Source organism: Pholis gunnellus (assembly GCF_910591455.1).
Source record: "Pholis gunnellus genome assembly, chromosome: 13".
NCBI classification, from domain to species: Eukaryota; Metazoa; Chordata; class Actinopteri; order Perciformes; family Pholidae; genus Pholis; species Pholis gunnellus.
Window position 1 is genome coordinate 23,167,883 of NC_136540.1, and position 23,464 is coordinate 23,191,346.

General features: G+C 40.1%; 1 protein-coding gene across 2 annotated transcripts; it reads right to left on the reverse strand.

The window, feature by feature from the left end:
- Positions 1–2,362: 2,362 nt before the first annotated feature.
- On the reverse strand, positions 2,363–12,152 carry igsf5a (immunoglobulin superfamily, member 5a). Of its 2 annotated transcripts, none has more exons than XM_079171218.1 (9): positions 12,014–12,152; positions 11,259–11,340; positions 9,240–9,557; positions 7,871–8,161; positions 6,310–6,429; positions 6,129–6,153; positions 5,910–6,004; positions 5,692–5,756; positions 2,363–4,039 (listed from the first exon to the last, which is right to left on the reverse strand). In XM_079171218.1, the coding sequence occupies exons 2-9, from the start codon at positions 11,323–11,325 to the stop codon at positions 3,941–3,943; spliced, it is 1,080 nt and encodes a 359-aa protein (XP_079027344.1). In that variant the 5' UTR covers positions 11,326–11,340; positions 12,014–12,152; the 3' UTR covers positions 2,363–3,940. The 2 variants fall into 2 exon arrangements, with proteins under 2 accessions (XP_079027344.1, XP_079027343.1); XM_079171217.1 differs by having other exon boundaries at positions 5,910–6,007.
- Between the last annotated feature and the right edge of the window lie 11,312 nt (positions 12,153–23,464).

Below are 23,464 nucleotides of genomic sequence, written 5' to 3' on the forward strand. Positions count from 1 at the left end.
TGATTTGTGTTGCTTTTTTCCTTGAAATTATTGCAGCTCTGTGTCATTTATGACCGAGATACTACAAAATGAAACCCTCTACTTTTAAATGTATGAATAAAATGATAAGAAAAATTAAGATAAAGGTTAATAATCCAACATGCATGAAGGAACAACAGAAGTCTTGCCCAAAGAAATGGTTAACAGCTTAGATGCTGATTTTAAAGGTGCAACTGCTGCTTTTAACTCATTCGTAGCGGCCAATATTTTACAATTTAAGCCCGTCTGGTCAACATAGAGCACTTTTACTTTGTATTATGTTCTGACAGGACAGGCTGTGGCTTATGGCAGCGGGAGGCATGCGTGTCATCCCGGCTCCCTGCACAGAGCCAATTTGGGGATCGAGGTGTGCTTTGGGAGATTAATTTGCCAGACATTTCCTATGTGATAATGAAAGTGCTTAGGGAAGGGTCCTGTAAGCCAGCATGACTTGACAAGCCACACTATATATGGCTTATCAATAGTCATTACCACAGCTTCATTTTATTAGATGTTTCATTAACTCTTTCAGCTACTGCCAGCCTGCTGCTTAAGTGAGTAGGAGAGCTAAGAAAGCACTATTTTTATTTCTGCTCAAAGTATGATCAAATTACAGTGCTTTAAATAATATTTACATCAACAAGCCCAAAAAGCTACTACTGCTTTACCTGAAGTCATTTCAAACAATGTTTGTGTCTCAGATAATACGTTGAAAAGTTTCTCTCATGTTTATGTCATTTATCCCATCTCAAATATAGAAACATAAATAGAGCAGGTAAGCGTTTCCCTGACTTAAAGGGTTCTTATTGCAGGCTGTAAGAGAGGAGCCTCCGTCTAGACAAACATTCTCCGCATGTCAGGCTGACACAGCAGCACTCTAATGTGCATCACTCCCATCATTTGTCCAGACACAGAGACGCAAAACTGACATTATGCTTACAATGGGCATGTATGCAGAGCTCTACACTGAATGATGGTAACTCCCTATCCATCCTTTCAAGACAGAACTTTAGCATTACTATATTGTTTGATTTACTGTTGCTAGATGCAGCAAGCAGCTTTTTAAAAAAAATAATAATTAAAAAAACGACCCTACTGTTTAGCACCAAACAGCAGAGAGACAAAGTTGGTAACTCTGATCATAGTGGAGCATTTAACGGCAAAAAAGGCCTGAGCTTTTATTCTCGTAGTTGGTGGAGACCAAAACAGAGCTAAAAGAGAGTGAATTGTGGACTTACATTCATCAGGTGGCCCGAAACACAACTCCAAATGCATGCTATATGCTCTGTATCTGCATAAGTAACCATGTTCTTGCTAACAAGTTAGCCATTGATAATATGTCAAAAAAAATCAGCCTGGTTCTGCTGCCCCCAAGTGGCCAAAAAGACTAATAATGCAGGTTTAAGTAAACCAAGGGTATAATAATCTATATTGAAGCGAATATCATTTGAAGTCGGTTTCTCTTTATAGTCATACTTAGACAATTGGACAAATTCTCATGAATAAAATCATAATAAAATCTAAATATTTCTCATTGAATTGGTGACCATCTATCCAAGCACAATTGTTGGACCACCAAGAAGAGATGTGTCCATGTCTCTAGGTGAGCCTTGGACAAATGGACAGCTGGTGATGACACCTTTCCAGTGCAGGAACTTTTCCAGGAACCCAGGAATCTACTGACTTAAGCCTCAAATCTGCTACACTTGTGTAGTGGCTGAAGCAAACTTATAACCAAGAGGCAGACCCTCCAACAATCCACTCAGACTTACGGTGGCTATTTGAAAAAAAGATAACATTGAATCCAATCACCAATCAACTAATTGAATTAAACACCTAATTAACTGGCCCAATGGCCCAATGTTCACTGTGCCATTGCCATTGATCCACATTAAGAGATGCCATCGCTGGCTTATATCTGATCCCAAAGCTCAACTAGGGTGAGTTTGTTCCCTGCTGGTGCATCTTGGCCAACAAGTCCAGTAATTTGTGTCCTTGTCAAGTAAAGGTCATTGGGGTTCAGCTGGCTCAGCAGCGCAAAAACCATGCTGAGTGGTCAGACTGAAACTGACTTCATTAGACAGTAGAGAATAGAATGCATTTCCATGATAGATACGCTTTGGATCAGTTATTCCCAACCTCTTCGACCCTGCATCACCAACTGCATCAATCTTCGCGTTTTTCTTGTGTTATTTGAATATAATAACACAAGTTCCAAATAGTTCCAAATAATAAAATAATCAAGTAAATCAGATGAAGAAATAGAACGACAATCGGAAAAGAAACATCCAAGTCCAACTTCCATTGGAAATCTGATGATTTAACTCTCGTTAATTAACCTTTCAATACATAGATTAGTTTATTTATCAATTTAACAAGTCGAAAAACCAAGGTTGAAAACCACTCTGCTAAAGTACAAGTCATTTGCATTCACATCTGTAGTATTCCTATCATGAATACATGTGTATTTGTCTGAAAAAGAAAACTGAAAAAGTGGATTTGGGAAAATATTCTTTTCCTGGCGTGAAGAAATGTGTGAACAGCTTATTTCCCACTATTTGATTGCAACATTCAGTATCTAGTCAATCTCAGGAGGGTCATAAAGGTCTTGCTTGAAAATAAGAATTCCCCAAAATGTACATGTTTTGTGTTTTTCTCCCTGTAAAATGCATCATCCATACCTCCATTCCCATTTCCCCAGATAATATAACTATCACCTATGAGAGATAAAATACATGCTGTGTATATGGGGGAAATAAATGTGCTACAGGGGTTATACAAGTAAAAGTTTAATTACCTATATTTTTAATATTTATGTAGGCAGACATACTGTGCAAAAATAATTCAAAGGTCTAAATTAGAGATTTAGACAATTAATATAGCTTCAAACAATAATTTGCTAAAGGAATGTCTACCTGAAAATGAAGTCATTCTCCCTCTGTGTGTAGTAATCTGTAAAATGTAGTATCTCTGTGCTCTGTGTACATAGCCAGGCTGTCAGTGCCCACTGGCTAGCTAATGGCCGCCGCTCTGCGCTGCGCTCTGCGCTGCGCTCTGCGCTGCGCTCTGCGCTGCGCTCTGCGCTGCGCGCTGCGCTCATGCGGCGGTAATAGCTGGTAACACCGCCCGAATCCACAGTGTCGTCGTGGAAGTATAGCGCCCACCCTCCGGTTCTCCCTCAGGTAAACACAGTTAGCTATGTCAGCACTGTTGCTGTGGTTTGCGCTGTTAGCAGCATTAGCTACTAGCCACCGGCTCAGCTGTCACCATATCGAGAGCTGTGTCGAGGCAACAGATATGCTCTGAATTCCATATTGAGCACCTTTAATAAATTACAAACAGAAATGTTATGACGGGCTAACAATTCATACATGTGAAATGTTCTTCATGGTGATTATTTCAAACACTGTATGTGAAAGGGTTCATTGGTTAACTCATTATTTCATCACATCTTAAAAATAGGCCACCGAGCAGAGAAGCATTACATTTAAAGAGGATTACAATTTAAGACACTTGCAGATGTCATTGAACACAGTAGGTTTATGATGGTCTCTTTTTGAATATTTGATTTGATTTACATAACACATTAATACAAATATATTGCTTAATATAAACTAAAATAACTCAACTAAAATAGCCTGTCCCGTTAGTCAACCATATGAGACCAACCAAAACAGGTAGTGCTGGTACAGCCTCAATCCCTGCTCCAGTTGTGAAAGTGTTAACGGTCTTCATTCTGCACATACAGCTTTATACAGGCAGTACACTAAATATGTCTCCTCTGCCAAAAGTCTTTGGTCTTGGACGATTCAGTCCTTCTTCACACCTTTCTCCAATGTTTGGAGACCAAAATCAGCGCAGCTCCAAGGTGCTGTGCAAGTCTGTTCCAAAGCTCCCAAACGTTTTGGTGCTCTCCCTGTCCTTACACAATGGTGACATGTCTGTGTTTCCTGACGCCTGATACACCCACAGTGATGTGGGAACCACTATAGCCATTTCCAGCCTGGATAGCATCAGCCACCTAAAAAAATCAAAAGCAACACACATTTGACATTAATAATGGATCTAATTTGCCTCCCAAAGATAGCAAAGACTTCAAACAGTGTAGACTTCACCGGACTTTCCCTCCTTGCGGTTTTCAAATAAAAATGTATCGAACACATAAACTGTGCAACTATATTGCTCCACTTGAAAGGCAATCACCTTGGAATTACTAAGCTGTAATTATGGATTCTAATGATATACTGTGTTTGTTTTTGAGGTACCTCATTCATCACTGAAATTAGTTGAATGATCAAGCAATGAATTACCCATATGTACAGTGCCATGCCTGATAAATGGCACTTAAAATGATTAGCATCTGTAATTAAAGATAATGAATGCACATGGCTGGTAATTTTCATTTCATTTGTAAGAGCCATGTTAAGGGATCCATATAAATCACCACATCTCACATTCACATTTCCTACAGACTTAGAGCATGAGCTCATAGGGGAAGGATCACTTTTAAAAGTGTTTCTCTCAAACCGTATTTACTGGGAATAATGTATTGAGTATGGCAGTGTAGTGTGGGACAGTGCAGGCAACACATTATAGATTCTTGTTTTTACTTCTCCTGTGAAATATCTAAAAAATCTTTAAAATAATTGATGAGTCACACACTGACTGTTTTGGTTGCTTTAGTTATATTTTATGATAAATATCCGCAAAGCTAATGACATTCCCACCAGCCTCAGCTGTACTTAGTAAATGTTAGCATGCTAACGCACTAAAGTAAGATGGTGAACATGGAAGTTATTGTTTCTGCTAAACGTTGGCATGTTAGCATTGTCACTGTAAGCATGTTAGCATGCTGACTTTAGCATTTAGCTCAAAGCACTGCTTGAAATTAAAAAGACATCCCAAATGATACCAATTTAGGTACTGTGTACAGGTTACTAGGGTGGGGAAGGGGACTAAAACTTGTATTTCAGTTTTCAAAATTCCCTCCCCAGCATTATCAATATTGTACTTGGATGCTACTTTTGACCGCAACACCCTTCCCCTAATGTCTCTGAACATAGAACTGGGTTTGTACAACTCGCTAGATAATTAACAAGTAAAAAAGCAAAGCATATAGATTTTAAGATGACGTAATCTCATTTGAACCTTAATATAGGTATAGTACCATTTTACCACCAATGACCAAATAAGAGGTGAAATTAGCAATTAGCAAACATAACGAAAGACAGATCTTTAATTATATGGCAGGATAACTTTTGATATGATGCAGAAGGAAGTGGTGGAGGAAACGTCTTGGTAGGACTAACATTTAGCATGATGGAAAAAATGAATCCCTGAAACAGAGACAGCATCATTGTCCCAATACCGAAAAGCACACCCACCTCGATTGAGATCACTTGATTTCTGTCTGTGTTTTTAAGATATTAAGAAAACCATTCTAGGTCCCTCCTCCAAAAAAGTCAAACTAACCACCCCTGTAATTTGTGTACAGTCCCTAAGCCAAACACAAATGGAAGAGGACAGTTCTCACAGCTTAGCTCTTTGTTTCCTTCCCACCAATGTTGTGCCCACCAAATGTATTGCCTATAAACGACGGGTACGTCTTTACTCTCGACCCTATGACCTAACAGGGTCCACACATATTGTGTACCACTAAACAAACAAACCGACCGTATAAACTTTGGAGCCGTTTGACTGGGAAAAGCCGCTGTCAGTGAGTTCGCTGGGAGCCACACCTGTGAACGGAGAAGAGAGACGGGAGAAAGAAGTTGTGACTTTACTGTGTCTCAAGTAGATACCGGCTTAGTAAAGCATGGTAGCATATTATGGCAATAGAGTGCCAAGTTGTAAAAGATTGATTTTGTGTAAATGCACTTAAATTGTCTTACTTGTTTGACCCTCCGGCGCGTATCCTGCGTTCTCTTGACCCCGTCTCTGTCCCGCTGCGTGGACACTGTTTATCTGGCTGTGCGTCCTCACTCTTCTGCTACAAACAAACAGAGGACTTTGTATAGAAACGTGTAGAAGCACGTGCCGTTAACTCGATTTAAGAAAGTTCGATTGAAGAAGTATTGACAAAATATTGATCATATTTGGTGGCTTCTTACCTCATTTCATCCTGGTAGTTGGGTTCTGGGGAGGATTGTAAGATAGCAAATTAGTCGATGGGAATGGGACATACTGTACATAACTATTTGCTGAGTACTACATGTGAGTGGTTTGATTTTGCATTTGTGATTTTGGACATGCCGTACGGTGTAAGTTAGACAGATTTAATGAGGGCCATACGTTTTTCTTCCCTGCGCTTGTAGCAGAAGATGATTCCGATGATGAGCAAAACCAGCAGAGCGAAACCTCCGATGGACACGACCACAGCTATCAGCACGGTCCAATCAGGAGGCTTGGGAACTGTCGCAGAGACGACAACCAGCGTTCAGGGGCAGACTCAAAGACTTAAGAGCCTATTGTTGTCAAATTAAACGGTCAAAACTCAAATACTGACTACTCCCAAAACGAGAAAAGAAGCACAATATTCACTGTGAAGTACACTGAAAACACAAAAAGCGGTACTTTCTATTTTCTCTAATACATTTTGTTTAGATGTGTCTAAATAAAACATGTTTCTCATATGCGTCAGAACTGGCTTTCTCTTTCCCCTCCAACATGCAGGTTGCTGCAGGACTGTTTTACTCCCTGCCAGAAATGACTATTGGCTCATCCCGCTTAGACATGTTATCAGTGTGCAGCCCCTGGTTGAAACCGTACATTCAGGGTTGTCCCGTTAATGTAATTTTTTTATACAGCATGTCTTAAATGTTTGTTTTTTAAATTAATTTAAAAAACCTGTGGAATGGAGAGGGGCTATGTGTGGATCCTCAGACATCACATCATCCTAGATCAGGCAAAGCAGTAACGTGCAGTATTGTAGTACTTAAGATCGGCCTTGGTCTCGAGACCGGTCTCGAGACCACTTTTTGAAGGTCTCGGTCTCAGAATCAAACATATTTTTACCCTGCCTTGTGTCGGTCTCAGACAAAGAAGACTTTTATTTCAAGACCACAACTGCAGGGATTCCACTTAACTGCCTGGGCATTGTCTGATTTATTTGTTTACATCATTACTGTGAGCGCTCATAGAAAACAAAGGAACATTCCAACATATAAAATTCACTACAATGCCTCTTGATTATTTTATCTGGACAATTGTCATGGTACACTTATAGAAACGGTAGATATGGCAACGAAAGTGGTGAATGAATAAAAGGAATCGTTATTTGTTTTCTGTGGGGGGGGGTTATAGGAATGTGGATCCTTCTGTTTGCATGTTCCCCATTTTATTGCAAGAGTGTCATGCGGTGTGGGACTGGCACTGGTCTCTGTCTTGACTCTGTCTCCACCCCTTAAGGTCTTGGTCTTGTCTCGGGTCTCGGTACACTCTGGTCTTGGTCATGACTTGGTCTCGCTTTAAGCGGTTTTGACTACATCTTGACCAGTCTTTAGCCATGCTAGCTGCATGGCTCTGGGTTGGCCTTGTTTAGTGCTAATTTGGAAATATTGACATGCTACACTTACATGGTAAATATTTCACCCGCTAAACTTCAGCATGGGACAATTGTCATTTTGAGCATGTTAGCATTTAGCTCAATGCACAGCTTTTCCCAAATGCTGCCCCACAGCGCCCTTATGTTGTAGCAGCAGACTTGGTGTAATTGAACCTTTTCACATCCTACCCTTGCATTCAATGGGCAACTAACTAAGCAGCAAAACTATTTTTCTAACATAGAGGCGGGAGAAAGGCTGGGAGGAAGCTTTGTGCCAGAAACATTGAAAGTTATGGAAGATCTTCTTACCAACCACCAAGAAGACAGAGCTGGATTGCGGGCTTGTTAGTGACGGCACAGTCGCCCGACACTCCACCGTGGCGTTGCTGACTGCCTGGAACTTCAGGACACTGGTGGAGTTGAAGGTATCCCCATTGGCCATGCTGGTGGTGTTGTACAGGCTGCTGCTCACAGCTTGGCCATTTAGGGTCCAGCTGACAGTAGGGGTGGGGAACCAAGCAGATGTTACACACTGGAACTCCACCTGCTGGTCCTGGACCACCGTCACGTTTCCCCCGTTGACGTTGACTGTACCGCTCTCTGAGAAATAAAGATAGGCACAGAGGAGAGGTAAAGTCAGGGTATGCATCATGCCTTCAGGAGTGGTAGTTGAGAACATGTAGTGTCCCTGTGTGTTGGTTTTGCTTCACTGCTCCATGCTAACACTGGGAAGGGATAGTAAATGGCTAAACATTTATAATAATGATAGTTTCAGACAGTTCAGTGATCTCTAAGTCAAACAAAAACATAGTTAGCTAAGTGTTAGAATGGATACTCAGGGGCACACGGATCATTTTCATGTTAGCATTCCCACAATCAGGTAAACTAATCAGTCAGTCTAAAAAAAAAGTCTTCTTTTCATACGAAACTTTCCTTAGCTTACCGTTAAACAGTGTTTGCTATTGAACTTTCAGTGTCTCATTAAAGTTTATTAAATTCGAAACTCAGCGCTTCTACTGCCTCTCAATGGTTCTCAAAGGGGAGATGGCTGAGCCGGGCGGCTAGCAGCTAACAGTGCAAACAACGGGAAAAGTGCTGACGGCGGCTTCTGTCAGGACAGCGTTATCAACTATAACCGCCATATGAAAGCAGTGCAGAGGGGCACAAATGCACTTACATGGACTAAAAGGCACGCGCGGTTGACTCAACTACATCTTCAGTGTGTTGTAATCAACTGTGTTGATTACGATTACAACACACACAGAGGGAGCACTTCATTCTCTGCTCAGGTACAGGTCATTACTCCACTATATCTTTACATAATTAACAGTGTTGAGTTTAATGCTCTGAATCTCATATAGAGAACCTTTTAAATCCCTTTTCAGAAAAGCAACCAACGGGCTAAACTGACAGGTCTATTGAGTGGGTTCATTAGCTTTGGGTGCAGGTTTTGCTACATGCGAGGAGACTCTGTGTGAAATCATTGAGGTCCCAATCATCCGCATAAGATAAAGCTCCGTCACTTTAATAATCAATATCCATTCATAGCCAGACTGGAGCCCAGATGTTTCACAGTGATCTGACCACAGTGAGGTCAGAGGTCAAAGGAGAGCCACAAAGCAGCACATATCTCTCAAAGTACCAAACCTAAACAAGCGCTGCCTGATGATGACCCTACCTTGTACGTAAAGGTGTGCCGTCTTTGATCCATAATCACCCAGCACCCTGCAAACGACCAGGCCGGCATCACCACTGCGGGTGACGTTATGGATGGTGAACTCCACACAGCTGGTGTCACCACTGGAGCACAACCTGGCGGAGAACTGCGCTGAGGACGAGGTTATGTTACCGGTGACGGGGAAATTGAGAACCAACAATCCTCCGACAGTCCAGGTCATGACCTGCCAGTTTCCTTGCACAGTGGCGTTGAATCGCGCATCAGAGCCTTGAAGCACTGTTGAATTCAGCGGCTCCAGCTGGAACTGTCCCGACACCGCTGAATATGGAAGAGACGACATGTCAGCCAGGAATTACATGAGTTCAGAAGGTCTTTGGATCTTGTTGTTATGGCACAGGACTCTTTAGTTGCATCTTGCCACCTTGCCCTCTTTTTGTATGAAGGAACTACTTAAAGACGGGATTTGGGTTTAAATGATAGACTGAAAAAAATATGGATGTATAGTCTCTGTGACGTCATCAATAGGTTTCTGAAGAGCCAAAGTGAAGCTCAACAAAACTTTACTCTGAGATGTTTGCCTGAAGAAGTCTGTCACTAAAGTAATTATTATTTTTAGATTTTAATTAATTTTTCAATTAAAATTTGTACTATACGTTCCAATGAAGTAATTTGTTAATATATTTTAAATGTTTTATATAAAATATAATAATACATTTATGTATATACAGTATATATATACAGTATATGTAGACAGAGAGAGACACATCTCTGATCACATTTCCTACTTTAAAGGTGCCATATATATATATATACGTATATATATATATATATATATGTATATATATATATATATATATATATATATATATATATATATATATATATATATATATATATATATATATATATATATATATATATATATTATAGTACATAGTGGTAATATTTTAAATGTTTTATATAAAATATATATAATCAAATAATAATACGTTTATATATTTATATATATATATATATATATAAAATGAAGAAGAAAAAAAAATAATTTGTAGCCCAAGCTGTAGTCTACTGTGATTGCAGCACATTGCAGGTGGAATGGAATGCAATGTGAGAAAAACAAGTCTCGCAACTTTGGTACTGATTTGTTTAAATCAGTACTTGAGACATGTTTGAGTTTGCTCAAGGAACGTGAACATTACAAAGGTCGTGGATTTGGTTTTGTTGGTTCTTGACAAGGCTGAAACTCAAACACAACATCAATCTGGACTGATGCTTCACGCGTCGAGCGTCAAAGCTCAGGCGGAGTCTGAGCATGTTTCCTTGGATGTATTCTTGCTGTTTTTCGCATCCTTTAAGAGGAAGCAGAAGAAAAGCTGCTCTGGCCAAGACCATGTACATTTTGATGAGGACTGATTAGACTTGCCACAGTTTGGTTTGGTTCAGCTTTTTTTTTTCTTCAAGGCACCACCGAGGGTAATGATTAATCACTATTAAGAGCAAACCTGTGGGACCTGCTGTGGTGTTAAGAAAGTATTTCTCTGACTAGTTCCTGATGATGAAGAGCTTCGCCCCACAGTTGTGACTCCATTCACAAAGTACTTTAAAACCCATACCCATAAACGTGGGAAGCCAAAAGATGTTTAGGTAAAAGCTAAAATACAGTACTGCTAAAGTCACACTTACAGTTGTTGGTTCAGTTAATTCACTCTGGATCAGGAGTGAATATAAGGGATTAAAGCAATTACATTTCCCCACAGGTATCATTAAAGTTTAATGTAGTCCTCCTGTAAGGCCATGTATCTCACAGGTCTGCTGTTATTAAAACTCTGCGAATATTAAATGAAACATTTACAATAAATTGTGATAAACACTATGTGGGAAATAAGTCACAAGTGAGTATTTTGACAACAAATTGCAAGAAGCCAGAAAAATAATATTGCTCTTGTGTTTATTTATTTCTCAAAATTGTGTCCAGGTTTGCACAGACTTTATACACATATTTGAAAGATGAATGCTGACCTCCAGTTGCACACAGTAATAAACCGATGCGGAAGAGGTCGGGCCGTGACTTCCAGGGAACAGTCATCCTAGCGTTGTTGCCCTGAAAAGACGGAAGAGACACAGTGAGAATGCTCATTCCGTTGTCCTCTAAACATGTTCCGAAAAACACTTCAAATAATAACTCTACAAAAATAAATCACACACTTTAATGCACATATTTTGATTTGAATGATCTCGAATGAGAGCTGGAGGACAATCATTATGCCAGCGGTTAACGTCTGTGAAAGTGACAGTCGAAGACAGCACGATGAATTTCGCAGTTTAAAGACTAGACGTCAAAATAAGTAAAAAACACTATAGCGGAAAGTTAAACCTGAAATAAATGACACAAGAACAAACACCGAGCCTGGACGTGTCCGTCAACAGAGGACAGGGCATCGAGAAAAGTGTCGATGACGTCTTCAATTAGCAGCGTAGCTTGAGTTTAGCTTGGAGGAAGAGTTGTTTCCAGATAATATCTGAAGATATTTTGATACTCCATGAAATTATGTTTGTATGAAATCTACAAGCTTGTTTCATAGTTCTGTTCTTTCACAAAGGGAACTGGTGAGAGGTTTTCTATATCATTCCATCGTTCATTCACACAAAATGAATACATCACAAAAAATTAGGAAGGCCTATGTTATCCAGTTCTGTTTCTGTGCTTTTTCTCTGCAATCAGATTGAGTGTGATACATGCTGTCGTCACGCTTTCATAGCTTTTCTATACTTACCAGTGTTGACTCTCACTAAAGGTCCCCGTGGATGAAATCCCTGCCTTTGTGACCAAATACTCCTTAAAAGCAACAGCATCTTCTGTTTAAACAAACTGAATGCATGAGAGCTCCCGCCGTGGTGTGTGGAATGGATCAGAGCTTCATTTCCTGAAACAGCAGGTGAGCAGTAGGGCTCCACCTGAGGCTGTAAAAGACTCACAGGGAGCAAGGTCCAGGTCCAGCTGTAGAAACTCAGACCCTTATCACCCTCGGTCTACCTGTCAGTCGTAAACCGTGTGGCTGTGGGTGTGAGGCTGACGTTTTCACCTGCTGGAAGAAAAGACACGTTTGGTGGCAGAGTGTTATCACACAGTAATTCCATGGTCCATTCTTTGTGAATCAGACGGCTTATATCTTATATCTGGTTTCATTGCCAGATACTCTTGGTGAGATATAATATTTATAATACATTTTATGTAAATCTTTTCCATACATGTCACAAAATGTTCATGTCTTCACTGTATTTTTCCATAATTTCAATTCTTACGTCATTCTGTCTCGTGTAATTCTTCTAAAAGGGGAGAAACAGTTCAGTTCAGTTGGAGCTGTTGTTGTGCAAAAACAAAGGGGGAAACTAAATTAAGTAAAATGTGAAATGAAGGACAAGTGAAAAGAACAGAAAACTATTATTTGACTGAATACATTTCCCTAAAGGCCCTCAACACTTTTTATTGAGGATCTCTCATTAACAGCCTTGCTTCAGCTTGATGACACAATCCCTTTAAGATGCCACAGAATGAGTTTTGGAGAATTCACTTGACCTGTAGAGGAGCATACAGACCTGAGAGCATGACTAATCCTCCACAGCTCAACTAAACTCCTCTTCACTGAGTGCTTTGAAGAGCACTTTTAATTTGGATTCAAGAACATTTTACTGCTCATACTGGAGTCAAATTTAGTTTGCAGGATGTTTATTTGTTATGGAGGATTTCTTTCCATCGTGGTGTTTAAATACATTCGGGCAAACTGGAGTCATGTTCACGGATGTGACACTTAAGCTTCTACAGAAAAAGTAGATAAGCTCCCATCCTATGAGCTCCCCAGACTCAAATCAGGCTTATTTATAGCGTCAGCGCAAACACCGAGATGAGGGTTACTTCTGAAAGACGTAATCGCGATAATGAGGGGAAAAGACAGCGAGCATCTTTCAGTGACCTGACCTTCGACCTCCCCGTGGAGAGAAAAGAAAGAAGAGGGGAACCATTAGTGTTCCCAAACTTGATTTCTGGAGACCCACTTTCTAAAACTGACAAACCATCAGCGTTCCTGTCCATTTCTATTTCTATTCCTGCATCACCTGATAAACCAGCCACCTAGAAGAGATATACGTTTGAGGTATCACAACTTAGTTTCATGTGTTATTGAAAACGTATACACATGTTAAATAACTGACACGCTTAAATTAAATTAAAAATAAATTAAATTAAAAAATAAAAGCATGGAGTTAACTGGCCTTTCATGTTAGATTCAAAGTTATAAGTAAGCTACAATTCTAACAATATGGACATTCAGGCTCCCTCGTGTGGCTTGAAGGTATAGTGCAGATATAAATGTTCAATAAAGGACGAGAGAAATTCTAATTTATTTGGTGACCCAAATAAAATCTCCTTCGGTCCCGACCCAGACTTTGGGAATGATTGACCTATTGTATCAAAACTTTTACAGCAAACTTGCATTTCCCCTTGTATCTTAATTTCTCATGAATCCAGCAAGTATCCAGGAAGTGATGATTATATTTTTGTTTTGGTTATAATCTCATTAATTGCAATTGCAATTAATTTACTCATCAGCTAGTTTTATACTAGCTTTATAGAGCTATAACAACCAAACTGGAGCAACATACAGTATATATATAGATTATATGCGTTAAACGTTGGATCACAGACACACTGTATTTACCTAGAGCTCATCCTCTGGCCCTGCAGCAGGTTTGATGAATGAAGGTGGAGGTTTGTGTGTGAACCAGAGTTCACACTCGTACTGTGGAGAGGCCTGTGGATCTGTGACACATTTTGATGAGTGTCAGTGGGATGGCTGCAACTAGCTCATCACCGCCAAGGTCACCTGGACAACACAGGCTGCTGTGCTGTTAGAACCACCCTCTGAATAAGAAGCTGATACTGACTGAGTTTCTCCTTTTCTACCACTAGAGGTCACTGTAGGATCATCTTTACTTTTACACAACGTGTTTTATTCATGCAGAAATGTATATATATATATATATATATATATATATATATATATATATATATATATATATATGAAGGCATTTTATTATTACATCTGTTTCTACACAAATCAAACTAAATCAAATGGATGGACATACATTTTAATGTATTACAATTACAAAATAAATGTTTACAAATGTTTTCAACACGACGACAATTGTTATTTGACTGCACAGTAATAAGATTAATGGCTCTTTTCATGTTTCCAACAAAAAATGTGTTAAATTACTTTTATTATTCAGCTGCCATATTCTGTTAAGTAGAAGTCTGTATGCATGATGACTAATACAGCCTTAACCTATGCAGTTGTGTAATAAGTACTCAGATCATTTACTTGAATAAAAGAAGTATTACCACACTGTATAAACACTATAAAAGTCCTGAATTAAGAATACTTCAGTAAAATCCTTAAGTAAAAGTACAGAAGTATTAACAACAAAATGTACTTAGTATCAAGAGTAAAATGGACTTTCATGCAAAATGGCCCTGGTCAGTGTTCTATTGTCATATTATTGGCGCATCATCATTATCATTGAAGTATTTACATGTAAGCAGTACTTTAATGTAGTATTTGGTTTAGGCAGAGCTAACTTAGTTTAATCTAAAACAATGCGTCATCATTTACAAATTGAAAAATCGTAGTCTTTAAAATCGTCAACAGCTGTGAGATAAATGTAAAAAGATTCAAATGTATAATCGGTCCCAATGAAAAGTGAAGGAGAGTACAAGTACTTCAAGATTGTTCTCAAGTACAGTACTTGAATGAATGTATTTGTTGCTCTCCACCGCTTACTGTGCGTTTGAATTGGGCTGGGAGTCAAAATGGATGTATTGTGTTTGTGTTTTTCTTGCAGGGAATTGTACATTTTAAGTCAAATGACTTAACGTGACTATGCTAATACATATTTTGTATCACATGGGTTCAAGTTGTTTCTTACTCGACTGGTTTGCAGTTAACTACGTTTCCAGTGTAAAACTTGATACAAAATAACAAATACTATCCAGGAGCTACTTGGCAGTTTAAATCATTTCGAAAGGCCTTCAGTGGAACAGCCTCCTGATAGCACATCTCCTATGATCCAGCAGAGAGGATCAACGCGATCCCCCTATACACCCCTCTGTTTATATAGGCTCCTCTGACCCACAGTCGTGGTTTTATGAGGGAACCGGCGTAGTATGAGCGGGAATGTCTCCAGACACAGCTGGTATTGTATAGGCAGAAGCCAGCAGACAACCATGAAAAACAGGAAGTAGATAGTGGGGGGAGGGTCAGCAACGGCAGCCCCTCCGATCCCCTGCATATGGCCTGCGATGGAAGTGATTCAGAGGGCCTCTTCTGCCACCCGAGTCGCTGTGTCAGAGATCATAAGTCATAACTCATCATGCCTCCACGTCTTTGTCTCGGTGTCTTTGACTTCTCGGGCATCCCATTGTTTCATCTCATCGTTTACAAACACAGATTAGTTCCATTCAATTGCCCCCTTACTTGAGAGAAGAAGATATGACCCCACAATGCAGTATTTCCCATACAAAAAAGGCCCGCCTTCAGAGCGTGCATTACTTGTCTTTGTAGGACTTGTTTTTGTTGTGTCAGTCGTTGGCTAATCGATGGATAGAGCCGACTAAGGTTTATTGTTACTGAGCTTATTAGGCAGCGTTGTCACTGGAGCAAACCTCCGCCCACTCTCACATGTAAATGACTGTGTTAAAGGCAGGTCATGGGCACTCCCCTCTTTACACTGCAACACTTTGCTTTGGCTGCTGGGTGGACAAATATATGACTCTTATTTTTAGAAAAACTGCATGTGACACATTTTGTCACATTTTTCATTCATTTTGCATTGTTTATATATATAGACAGAGAGATCACATTTCCTCCTTTAAAGGTGCCACATACAAGATTTAGAGCATTAATATAGCATCTAACAACTATTGTTCCCGTAAAAATACAGTGGATTAATGTCTACCTGAGCAGAGAATGAAGTCATTCTCTCTCCGTGTTTGTTGTTATTACAAGTTCTCTGTGCTTTGTTTATATAGCCGTACTATATATATAGTTAGTGCATGTGAGCGTGCCCCACTGGCTGGCTCACGGCCAACGCTCTGCAACACTCTCATACGGTGGTTACAGTTGATGACTGCGCCGCGGTGGAAGTGTAGCGCGTACACTCCAGTTTCCCCTCGGTTTGCACTGTTAGCGCTCTCAGCACCGTTAGCGGCGAGCCGCTAGCTCAGCCATCGCCATGCTGAGAGCTGTTGAGAGGCAATTGAAATGCTCTCAATCCTGTAAATAGCCTCTGTACAGAAAGTAAATTCTGCAAGTTTAGTTTACTTAAATTAAAACTTTAAAATATGAATGATTAAATATCTAATCAATAATGAAATAAATCTTGGAGATACTGTTCAACTGTTGGTACAAGAGGCTAATACAGTTGCTGTATAGAGTGGAACTATAACGTGTGTCCTTCATGTTCGTGTGGGTTCATGACCTGAACTCTGGTGGTTCTGGAGACCCTTTCACACACACTAGTGTAATCTGGCTTTACCTGCTGCTCCATATGGGAAGGCTGCATTCGCTGCATGGGAGGAATCCACTTAGGGAGAGAGAGAGAGAGAGAGAGAGAGAGAGAGAGAGAGAGCGAGAGAGAGAGAGCGAGAGAGAGAGAGACAGAGAGAGAGAGTCAGATTCTCCTACATCCAGCTGATCCATTTGCAGTCATATCTGTCGTTTACCTGCCTACAGCAAAACCAGTGGTTGCTTTACAGGGCGGCAGTAAAGGCAGTGTGTTTGTGCAAAACACAGCTGCGCAGTCCCACCTGTTCCTGGTCTACAAGACTGACCATTTGCAAATATGTCTCTGTGTGTGTGTGTGTGTGTGTGTGTGTGTGTGTGTGTGTGTGTGTGTGTGAGGAAGAGAGAGTGAAGAAGATAAATGTTGCCTTCGGTCAAAGAGGCTTTAGATGAGGTCACCTTTACTTCATCCTGTCACACTCCAGAGGATTATGCCAAGGTCTGTTCCATTAACCTCTGTTCCATTTATTCTTTTATTAGGCCAAACATATTCATTATTTCTGCCACAAACACACACAAAAACAGCTGGATTATTTGCATTATTACTTCTCTTTGTGAGTCAAAAGAAGCATTTTACAAAAAGATGTTGTCAAGAGTCCCAGTCGTCTCCCCTGCGGGGTCGTTTTCTCCCTCCACTGAGAGAGAGGGAGTTAAAAAGGAGGGAAAGGACAGCAACAGGCAGCAGCTGTGATAGAAGGGCTGCCCCGCACTCAACACAACAACAGCATTGTTATCTGAGACATATACCTAACGCCTTCTCCCCCTGCCCTCCATACGCCTCTCCATCGTGCATATTATACAGTATCTTTACAGAGAGCCTCCCGCAGAGTGCTGCAGGACATTCTTTTTGCAACATGCTGATTTTCACGTCCTGCAAAGCCAGTTGTGCGAGACACAATGGAGAAAAGTAGAGTCAAAGTACAGCTTCGCGGTTCAGTGGTGGTGGAAGATCTTTTATTATCAAATGATATGGACAGGTTTAAAGCAGTAGATTACTCACTTATTTTAGCAACCTTGTTGTGCCCCACTACACTCCATTTTCAATTTTGCCTGCGTTAAAGAAAAACAGACTAAGCTGTAAAGCTGACTCCATGTTGTTCTATTGATCAATAGCATGCACTTCTACTTATGATGCAGACATCTTCTTCCCCAGTATTTTTTTTACCTACGAGACGGGCTAACTCAGCTCCTTGTGCCACATTTTCTTCTATTATTTTATTATTTTCAGCATCACAAGTATAGGAATGCCTGCTTCCACAATGCTATTTTATTATCATATATATGTTATTATTGTATCACAATTACTGCTGCCTTCATGTGTATGCAGCATTGTTTATGCTGTAGTTGATCAAGGTGGAGATCATTTAAACTACTTTTACCATTGTTTAGTCTATAACATTTTAGCTTATCATATGGTTTGTACATAAAATCTTACTGTATAAAGTAACTAGTGAGTAAAGCTGTTAAATTAATATAGTTTAGTATAAAGCACAATATCTACATCTCTAAAATGCAGTGTAGTGAAAGTATAAGATAGAATACCAAACTTGTGTACTTAAAGGAGCTAAATTCAAAATTCTGATCATTAATATAGCAGCAAACAACTGTTCACAATGTGAAGATGTAGAGGAGTAATCTTACCTCCTTTAAGTAGCCGGTTACAGCTGATAACGCTATCCCGACTGACGGAGAATGAATTGCTGTTGTTTTTACTGTTTAAGCTGTTAGCGCCGTTGATGTTTTCACTATTTGCGCTGTTAGCACCATGTTGTTGTTTGCACTGTTAGAAATGTTAGCGTTGTTGGTTTTGTTTGCACTGATTGTGCTGTTGGTAATGTTGCTGTTGTTTGCACTGATGGCGTTGCTAGAACCGTTGCTGTTGTTTACACTGTTAGTTGTGTTCGCACCGTTAGCTTCTAGCCGCCAGCTCAGCTGTCGCCATATTGAGAGGCGAGTGGAGGCAATAGAAATGCTCTGAAGTCCTTATTGAGCACCTTTAAGTCACTGTCCTTAGTTACATTCCACAATTTTCATTCCCTGCTCATGAGTTTAATGGATAGGGCACTGACATATATTAGGTTCAGGTTCAGGTTCAGGTTCAGGTTCAGGTTCAGGTTCAGGTTCAGGTTCAGTTTACTTTTATTTGTACCCGTAGGTAGACGTGGTTTGCAGTAGAAGGCGAGGCATCCATCTCAACAGACATTACAATCAACACAGACAACAAGACAAACATGATAAAAGTACACAAGGTTACAAATCAGTCAATCACTAAATAAATAAGTGCACAAATGTTTCTATAGCATCTGGTACTGTTGCTATGATTTGTTCACCTGAGTGATGCTGCTAGAACAAAGCTGTTCTTATACCGCTTTATTCTGCACCGTGGGACCATATACCTCCGTCTAGAAGGAAGAAGCTGAAATTCCCTGTGCAAAGGGTGGAAGTCGTCCTTTAAAATGGAATCGGTGATCCGTTGTAACTGTCACCAATCAGCCTGCTAGACCATTTCACAATTTGATACAGAGAGTTTCTGTTCTTTAAAGAGAGGTTTCCAAACCATGACACCAAAGAAAAGGATAAAATTGATTCAATAAAAGCACGATAAAATTATTACGATTATTGATAGATATTGACAAAATATGTCTTCCACAGTGAGGCTGGCACTTCTTAGGCAGGATGTGAAACTATACAGAGTTTCTATGTACACGAAGGCCCCAAATTTGGGGGCTAGATGGGGGACGACAGAGTAGACACATCTAGTACAAATCACTTCTGAGAACGAATAAAATTATATTTTTTGATATATCAAATACCTACGTAACAAAGAAATTCTGATACAATTTCACCTATTTTTCGCCAGGACACGGCGAGCTATGTTCTCCGTTACCGATCCCAACCAAAAACTACAGCACTTTCACAGACAAACCGCATATCATAGAGCATGAGGACTCCACACTGAATCCAACCATATCTTCCAAATTTCTCTCCTTCAAACCATTAAAAAGTTACTATCCCTCTGCCACAGATCAACACACAGTCAAACAGCAAACAATTGTAAACGCTTCTCACCTTGAGATGGTTTTCTGGAAGGAAATCGCCAAAAATCCAAAATGAATCCTTTCAGCCATGTGCTGCCGGTCTCTCTGCTTGAGTCTCTATGAGCTTGTATGAAGGTTAGGTTGTCTTTTTCATTATGGCCATGAGTTTGACCCTTGAGGCGCGCCACGTTTTTTGGGATTTTTACTGGCTTAAAATTATGTCAATCAACTCAAAGAACGTATCATTACACTCTTTGGACTCTTCCAGATTCAACGCTGTGTCGTAGGCGAAAATCAGGCCAATCAGAAGGCTCTGTAAGGTTCAATGAAGTCTGTGAAACTGGAACTCAGACGAGGATGAGCCCTGTTTTACAGGTTTATATAAGTCCCAGACTCTCAAAATGATGCCACACTGCTGTGTTAGATAGATTGAACACTATTAGTGGTAAAAGAAGTGAAATATATAGTTATATAGTATATAAAATTACAATAAAACAGCTGAAAGGGCTGCTTCCAAAATCAGAATTGACGTTGGCTGACCTGTACAAAACCATCGATATTTCTGGCCTGCTTCACTTTATCAAAGCCAAATTTTTTTTGAGACTACTGACATGACTACTTCTATGATTTGGGAGAGTTTTTAGGCTAGCCAGGGCCTCATTTCAAGAACAAAATACAAATAAAAGTGCTTTTTTTCAGGCGAACCTGAACATTTTCAATTTGAGCCGTGTGTTATATTCATTCAGCATTAACCAGTAACATATACACTGATATGTACACATATTAACAAATTTCACAAGTGTTAGTGTTATTATTACATTGAAATGATTCAAATAGACCTTGTAGTTAGAGAGATAAGCCCCTTTGAGTATGGGTATGACATTTTTGAGCAGAGGCCTAAAAATAGGGCTCGTGTTAAAGAGGTTAAATAAGTATACGTTTGCTGTCTTGCGACTTGAAACTGCACACAGCTCACTTTAAACTATTGTGGTACTTGCAAAAGGACGTATAACCTGTCTTTTCAATACATCAGCTGTAAGATAATGTTTATAACAGTGATATATCATGAACCGGCCCTAAAAGGCCCTTCATATTTATTATTCAATAAGCAGTATTCCTAGTTCAGACGTTTTTTTCTGTATCACATATCTGTATCACTACACACACATCTGTGTCATAAAGGAGAGATCCTTCTTCAGTCAAGATTACATGCAAATGTGAAGGACAGGACCCCAGCTCTGTATCTCTAATGACATTCTAAACAAGTTAGAATTGATACATTGTGTACATCCTTACATTTCTGAGTTAAGTACTCAAAGACTATAAACAGACAGCAGAACCGGTTGCTGTTATCAAGGTTTACATTTCTACTACAGAGGATGCTTCTGCTGATGCTTCGCTAAAGCTTGTTGCTTTGAGTGCTAACAAGAGATGCAGGTACCTAATTCATGCGTTACCCACTCTGGCCTTTTGTCTTGGCCAGTGGGGTGAAGTAAACTCCCGGTGTCATTAACATGATAATACTGGCAAGCATCCACAAGTGACTTGGCCTAATTGTTTACACCTCTCTGCCCACAGGGAGCAGAATGAAAGCTTTTATTTGGATGAACTGGGTGAATCTACAGGGTGTCAACTGGGGGTTGGGCTGCTTGTCTATGTTTGCAACTCTCTTTTAGAAGATGAATATATTTCTACATTACACCTATTGTACCTTGAAGTCTGTGACTATTGCATCTTAGGCTACATCCACACTGCTCCGTTTCCATTTGTAAACGCATATGTTTTGCTACGTTTACACTGAGCATCCACACTAATCTAGAGGTTTGGGGCATCGAAAACGGAGGCCGAATAAGTTTGAAAACTCCAGAGTTACCTCGTAGTGTGGACAGGCCGAACTGCATAAGTTTGGAAAGGATGACGTAGACACTCGCGTTTGCTACTTAATTGGGTCTTCACAGTCACAATGTGTCCTTCCCTGATTCGTCACACCTCTATCACATGAATCTTTTCCGGAAGAAAACAAACAGCCTGGTCGACCAATGATTCGTTTCAACATGGATAACGGATTAGAAGTGTTACTGGCCTTGTTGTCTATGCTAGCAGCTGTTGTGCAGTTAAATTCTGCATTTTATAATTGTACTGCTGCCTACATCGGGAAGATGCAACTGTTATTGGAGCGATTAGTGAGCACCGTGTCCAGCCCTACGGTGCGGACTTCTGAAGTCCTAGTTATCTAGTAAACTTTGATTTGTAAGTGTTGATTTTAAAGTAAATTTGATCTGTGTGAGAGAGAGAGAGAGCAAGACCTGCAGCCTTGTATCTAAGTTTGAAAAATAAAAGTTTTAGAATTTTCCACGATATTTGAAGTGAGTATAAAGAGGAAAATTATAGAGGAAGATCTAGTATTAACCACGATCTTATATTATAAAAGAGTACTATAATACTGTTGTATTTTTGTAACTAAGCAACCAATCTTCTTGTTTACACTGGCACCCACATGCTTAGTGTAGTGTACATGAATAGTCACGCAGTGGTGCGCCGTCAGGGCCAGCTAAGCATTCTCTGCTGGCCTAAACAGAATCACAAAGTTATAGCTAGTTTATAATTTAATAATTTTTCACAAATACACTACATGTATTAGAATTATTTTTCCCATTAGCTTATTTTCTCATTGCACAGCTCCTGTCTTTCTCTGTTGCTCTGCTTCCAGCCTGCAGCGCTGCTTCCAGCACAGCTTGTTTTAAGGAGAGCTTTTAACCAATCAGATTCAGCCCCTAGAGAGCCTTTGCCGTTTAAGTAAATGGGGACGTTATTGTTGATTGTCATAGTCTTCAACCAATCAGATCTTTAGTTTGACACGTTGGGCGTATTCTTTGACGTGCCAGTGGCACTGAGGTAGCCTGCTAAGTACGTCTGCATTAACGTGCTCCGTGATTGGTCAGTGGACGAGCATGTGACTAATGTGAAATTTAAGGAAGCTGGCAGAAGTTAGTTGGAGTAGTAAGAGTTCAAATTGAAAGATATGGAAGAAATTATAACATTTTTAGGGTTTTGCTTGGTGTGGTTTATTTATTTGTATGAATGGTGTTCCTGGCTGACAGCGTCGCACATTTTATGGCTGGGAATGTGTTTCATTTTAACTGAGCATCTTGGTGTTTGGAGCTACGCTACGCTAACCTGAGGACGCCATAGTATGGCAGGACACTACAGTGCTTTTTAAAACTTTTGGAGAAACCCGAGTGGATCTACAGATCAACGAACATGTTTGCAGGGAAACGGGGCTCCACAACCGCGCGCCGGACCGGGTCTGCGCCGGACTGCCGGCCGGTGGGCGCGCTGCCGGAGGTGGGATCCCGGCCCCGTTATGAACCGGCCGGCGAAATACAACTGGGGAGGCTCGACTGTCACTGGCGTCCATGAATCGAGAAGGACATCTTACTGGAACTGAAACGATGTACTGGGATTAAACTCTTTGTCAACAAAGAAAGGAGGATGGAGTTTGTCTTTAAGTGAACGGCATTCGGTAAGTCACAATCACAAACTGCGTTTGTTTTATTACATCTGCAGTAAC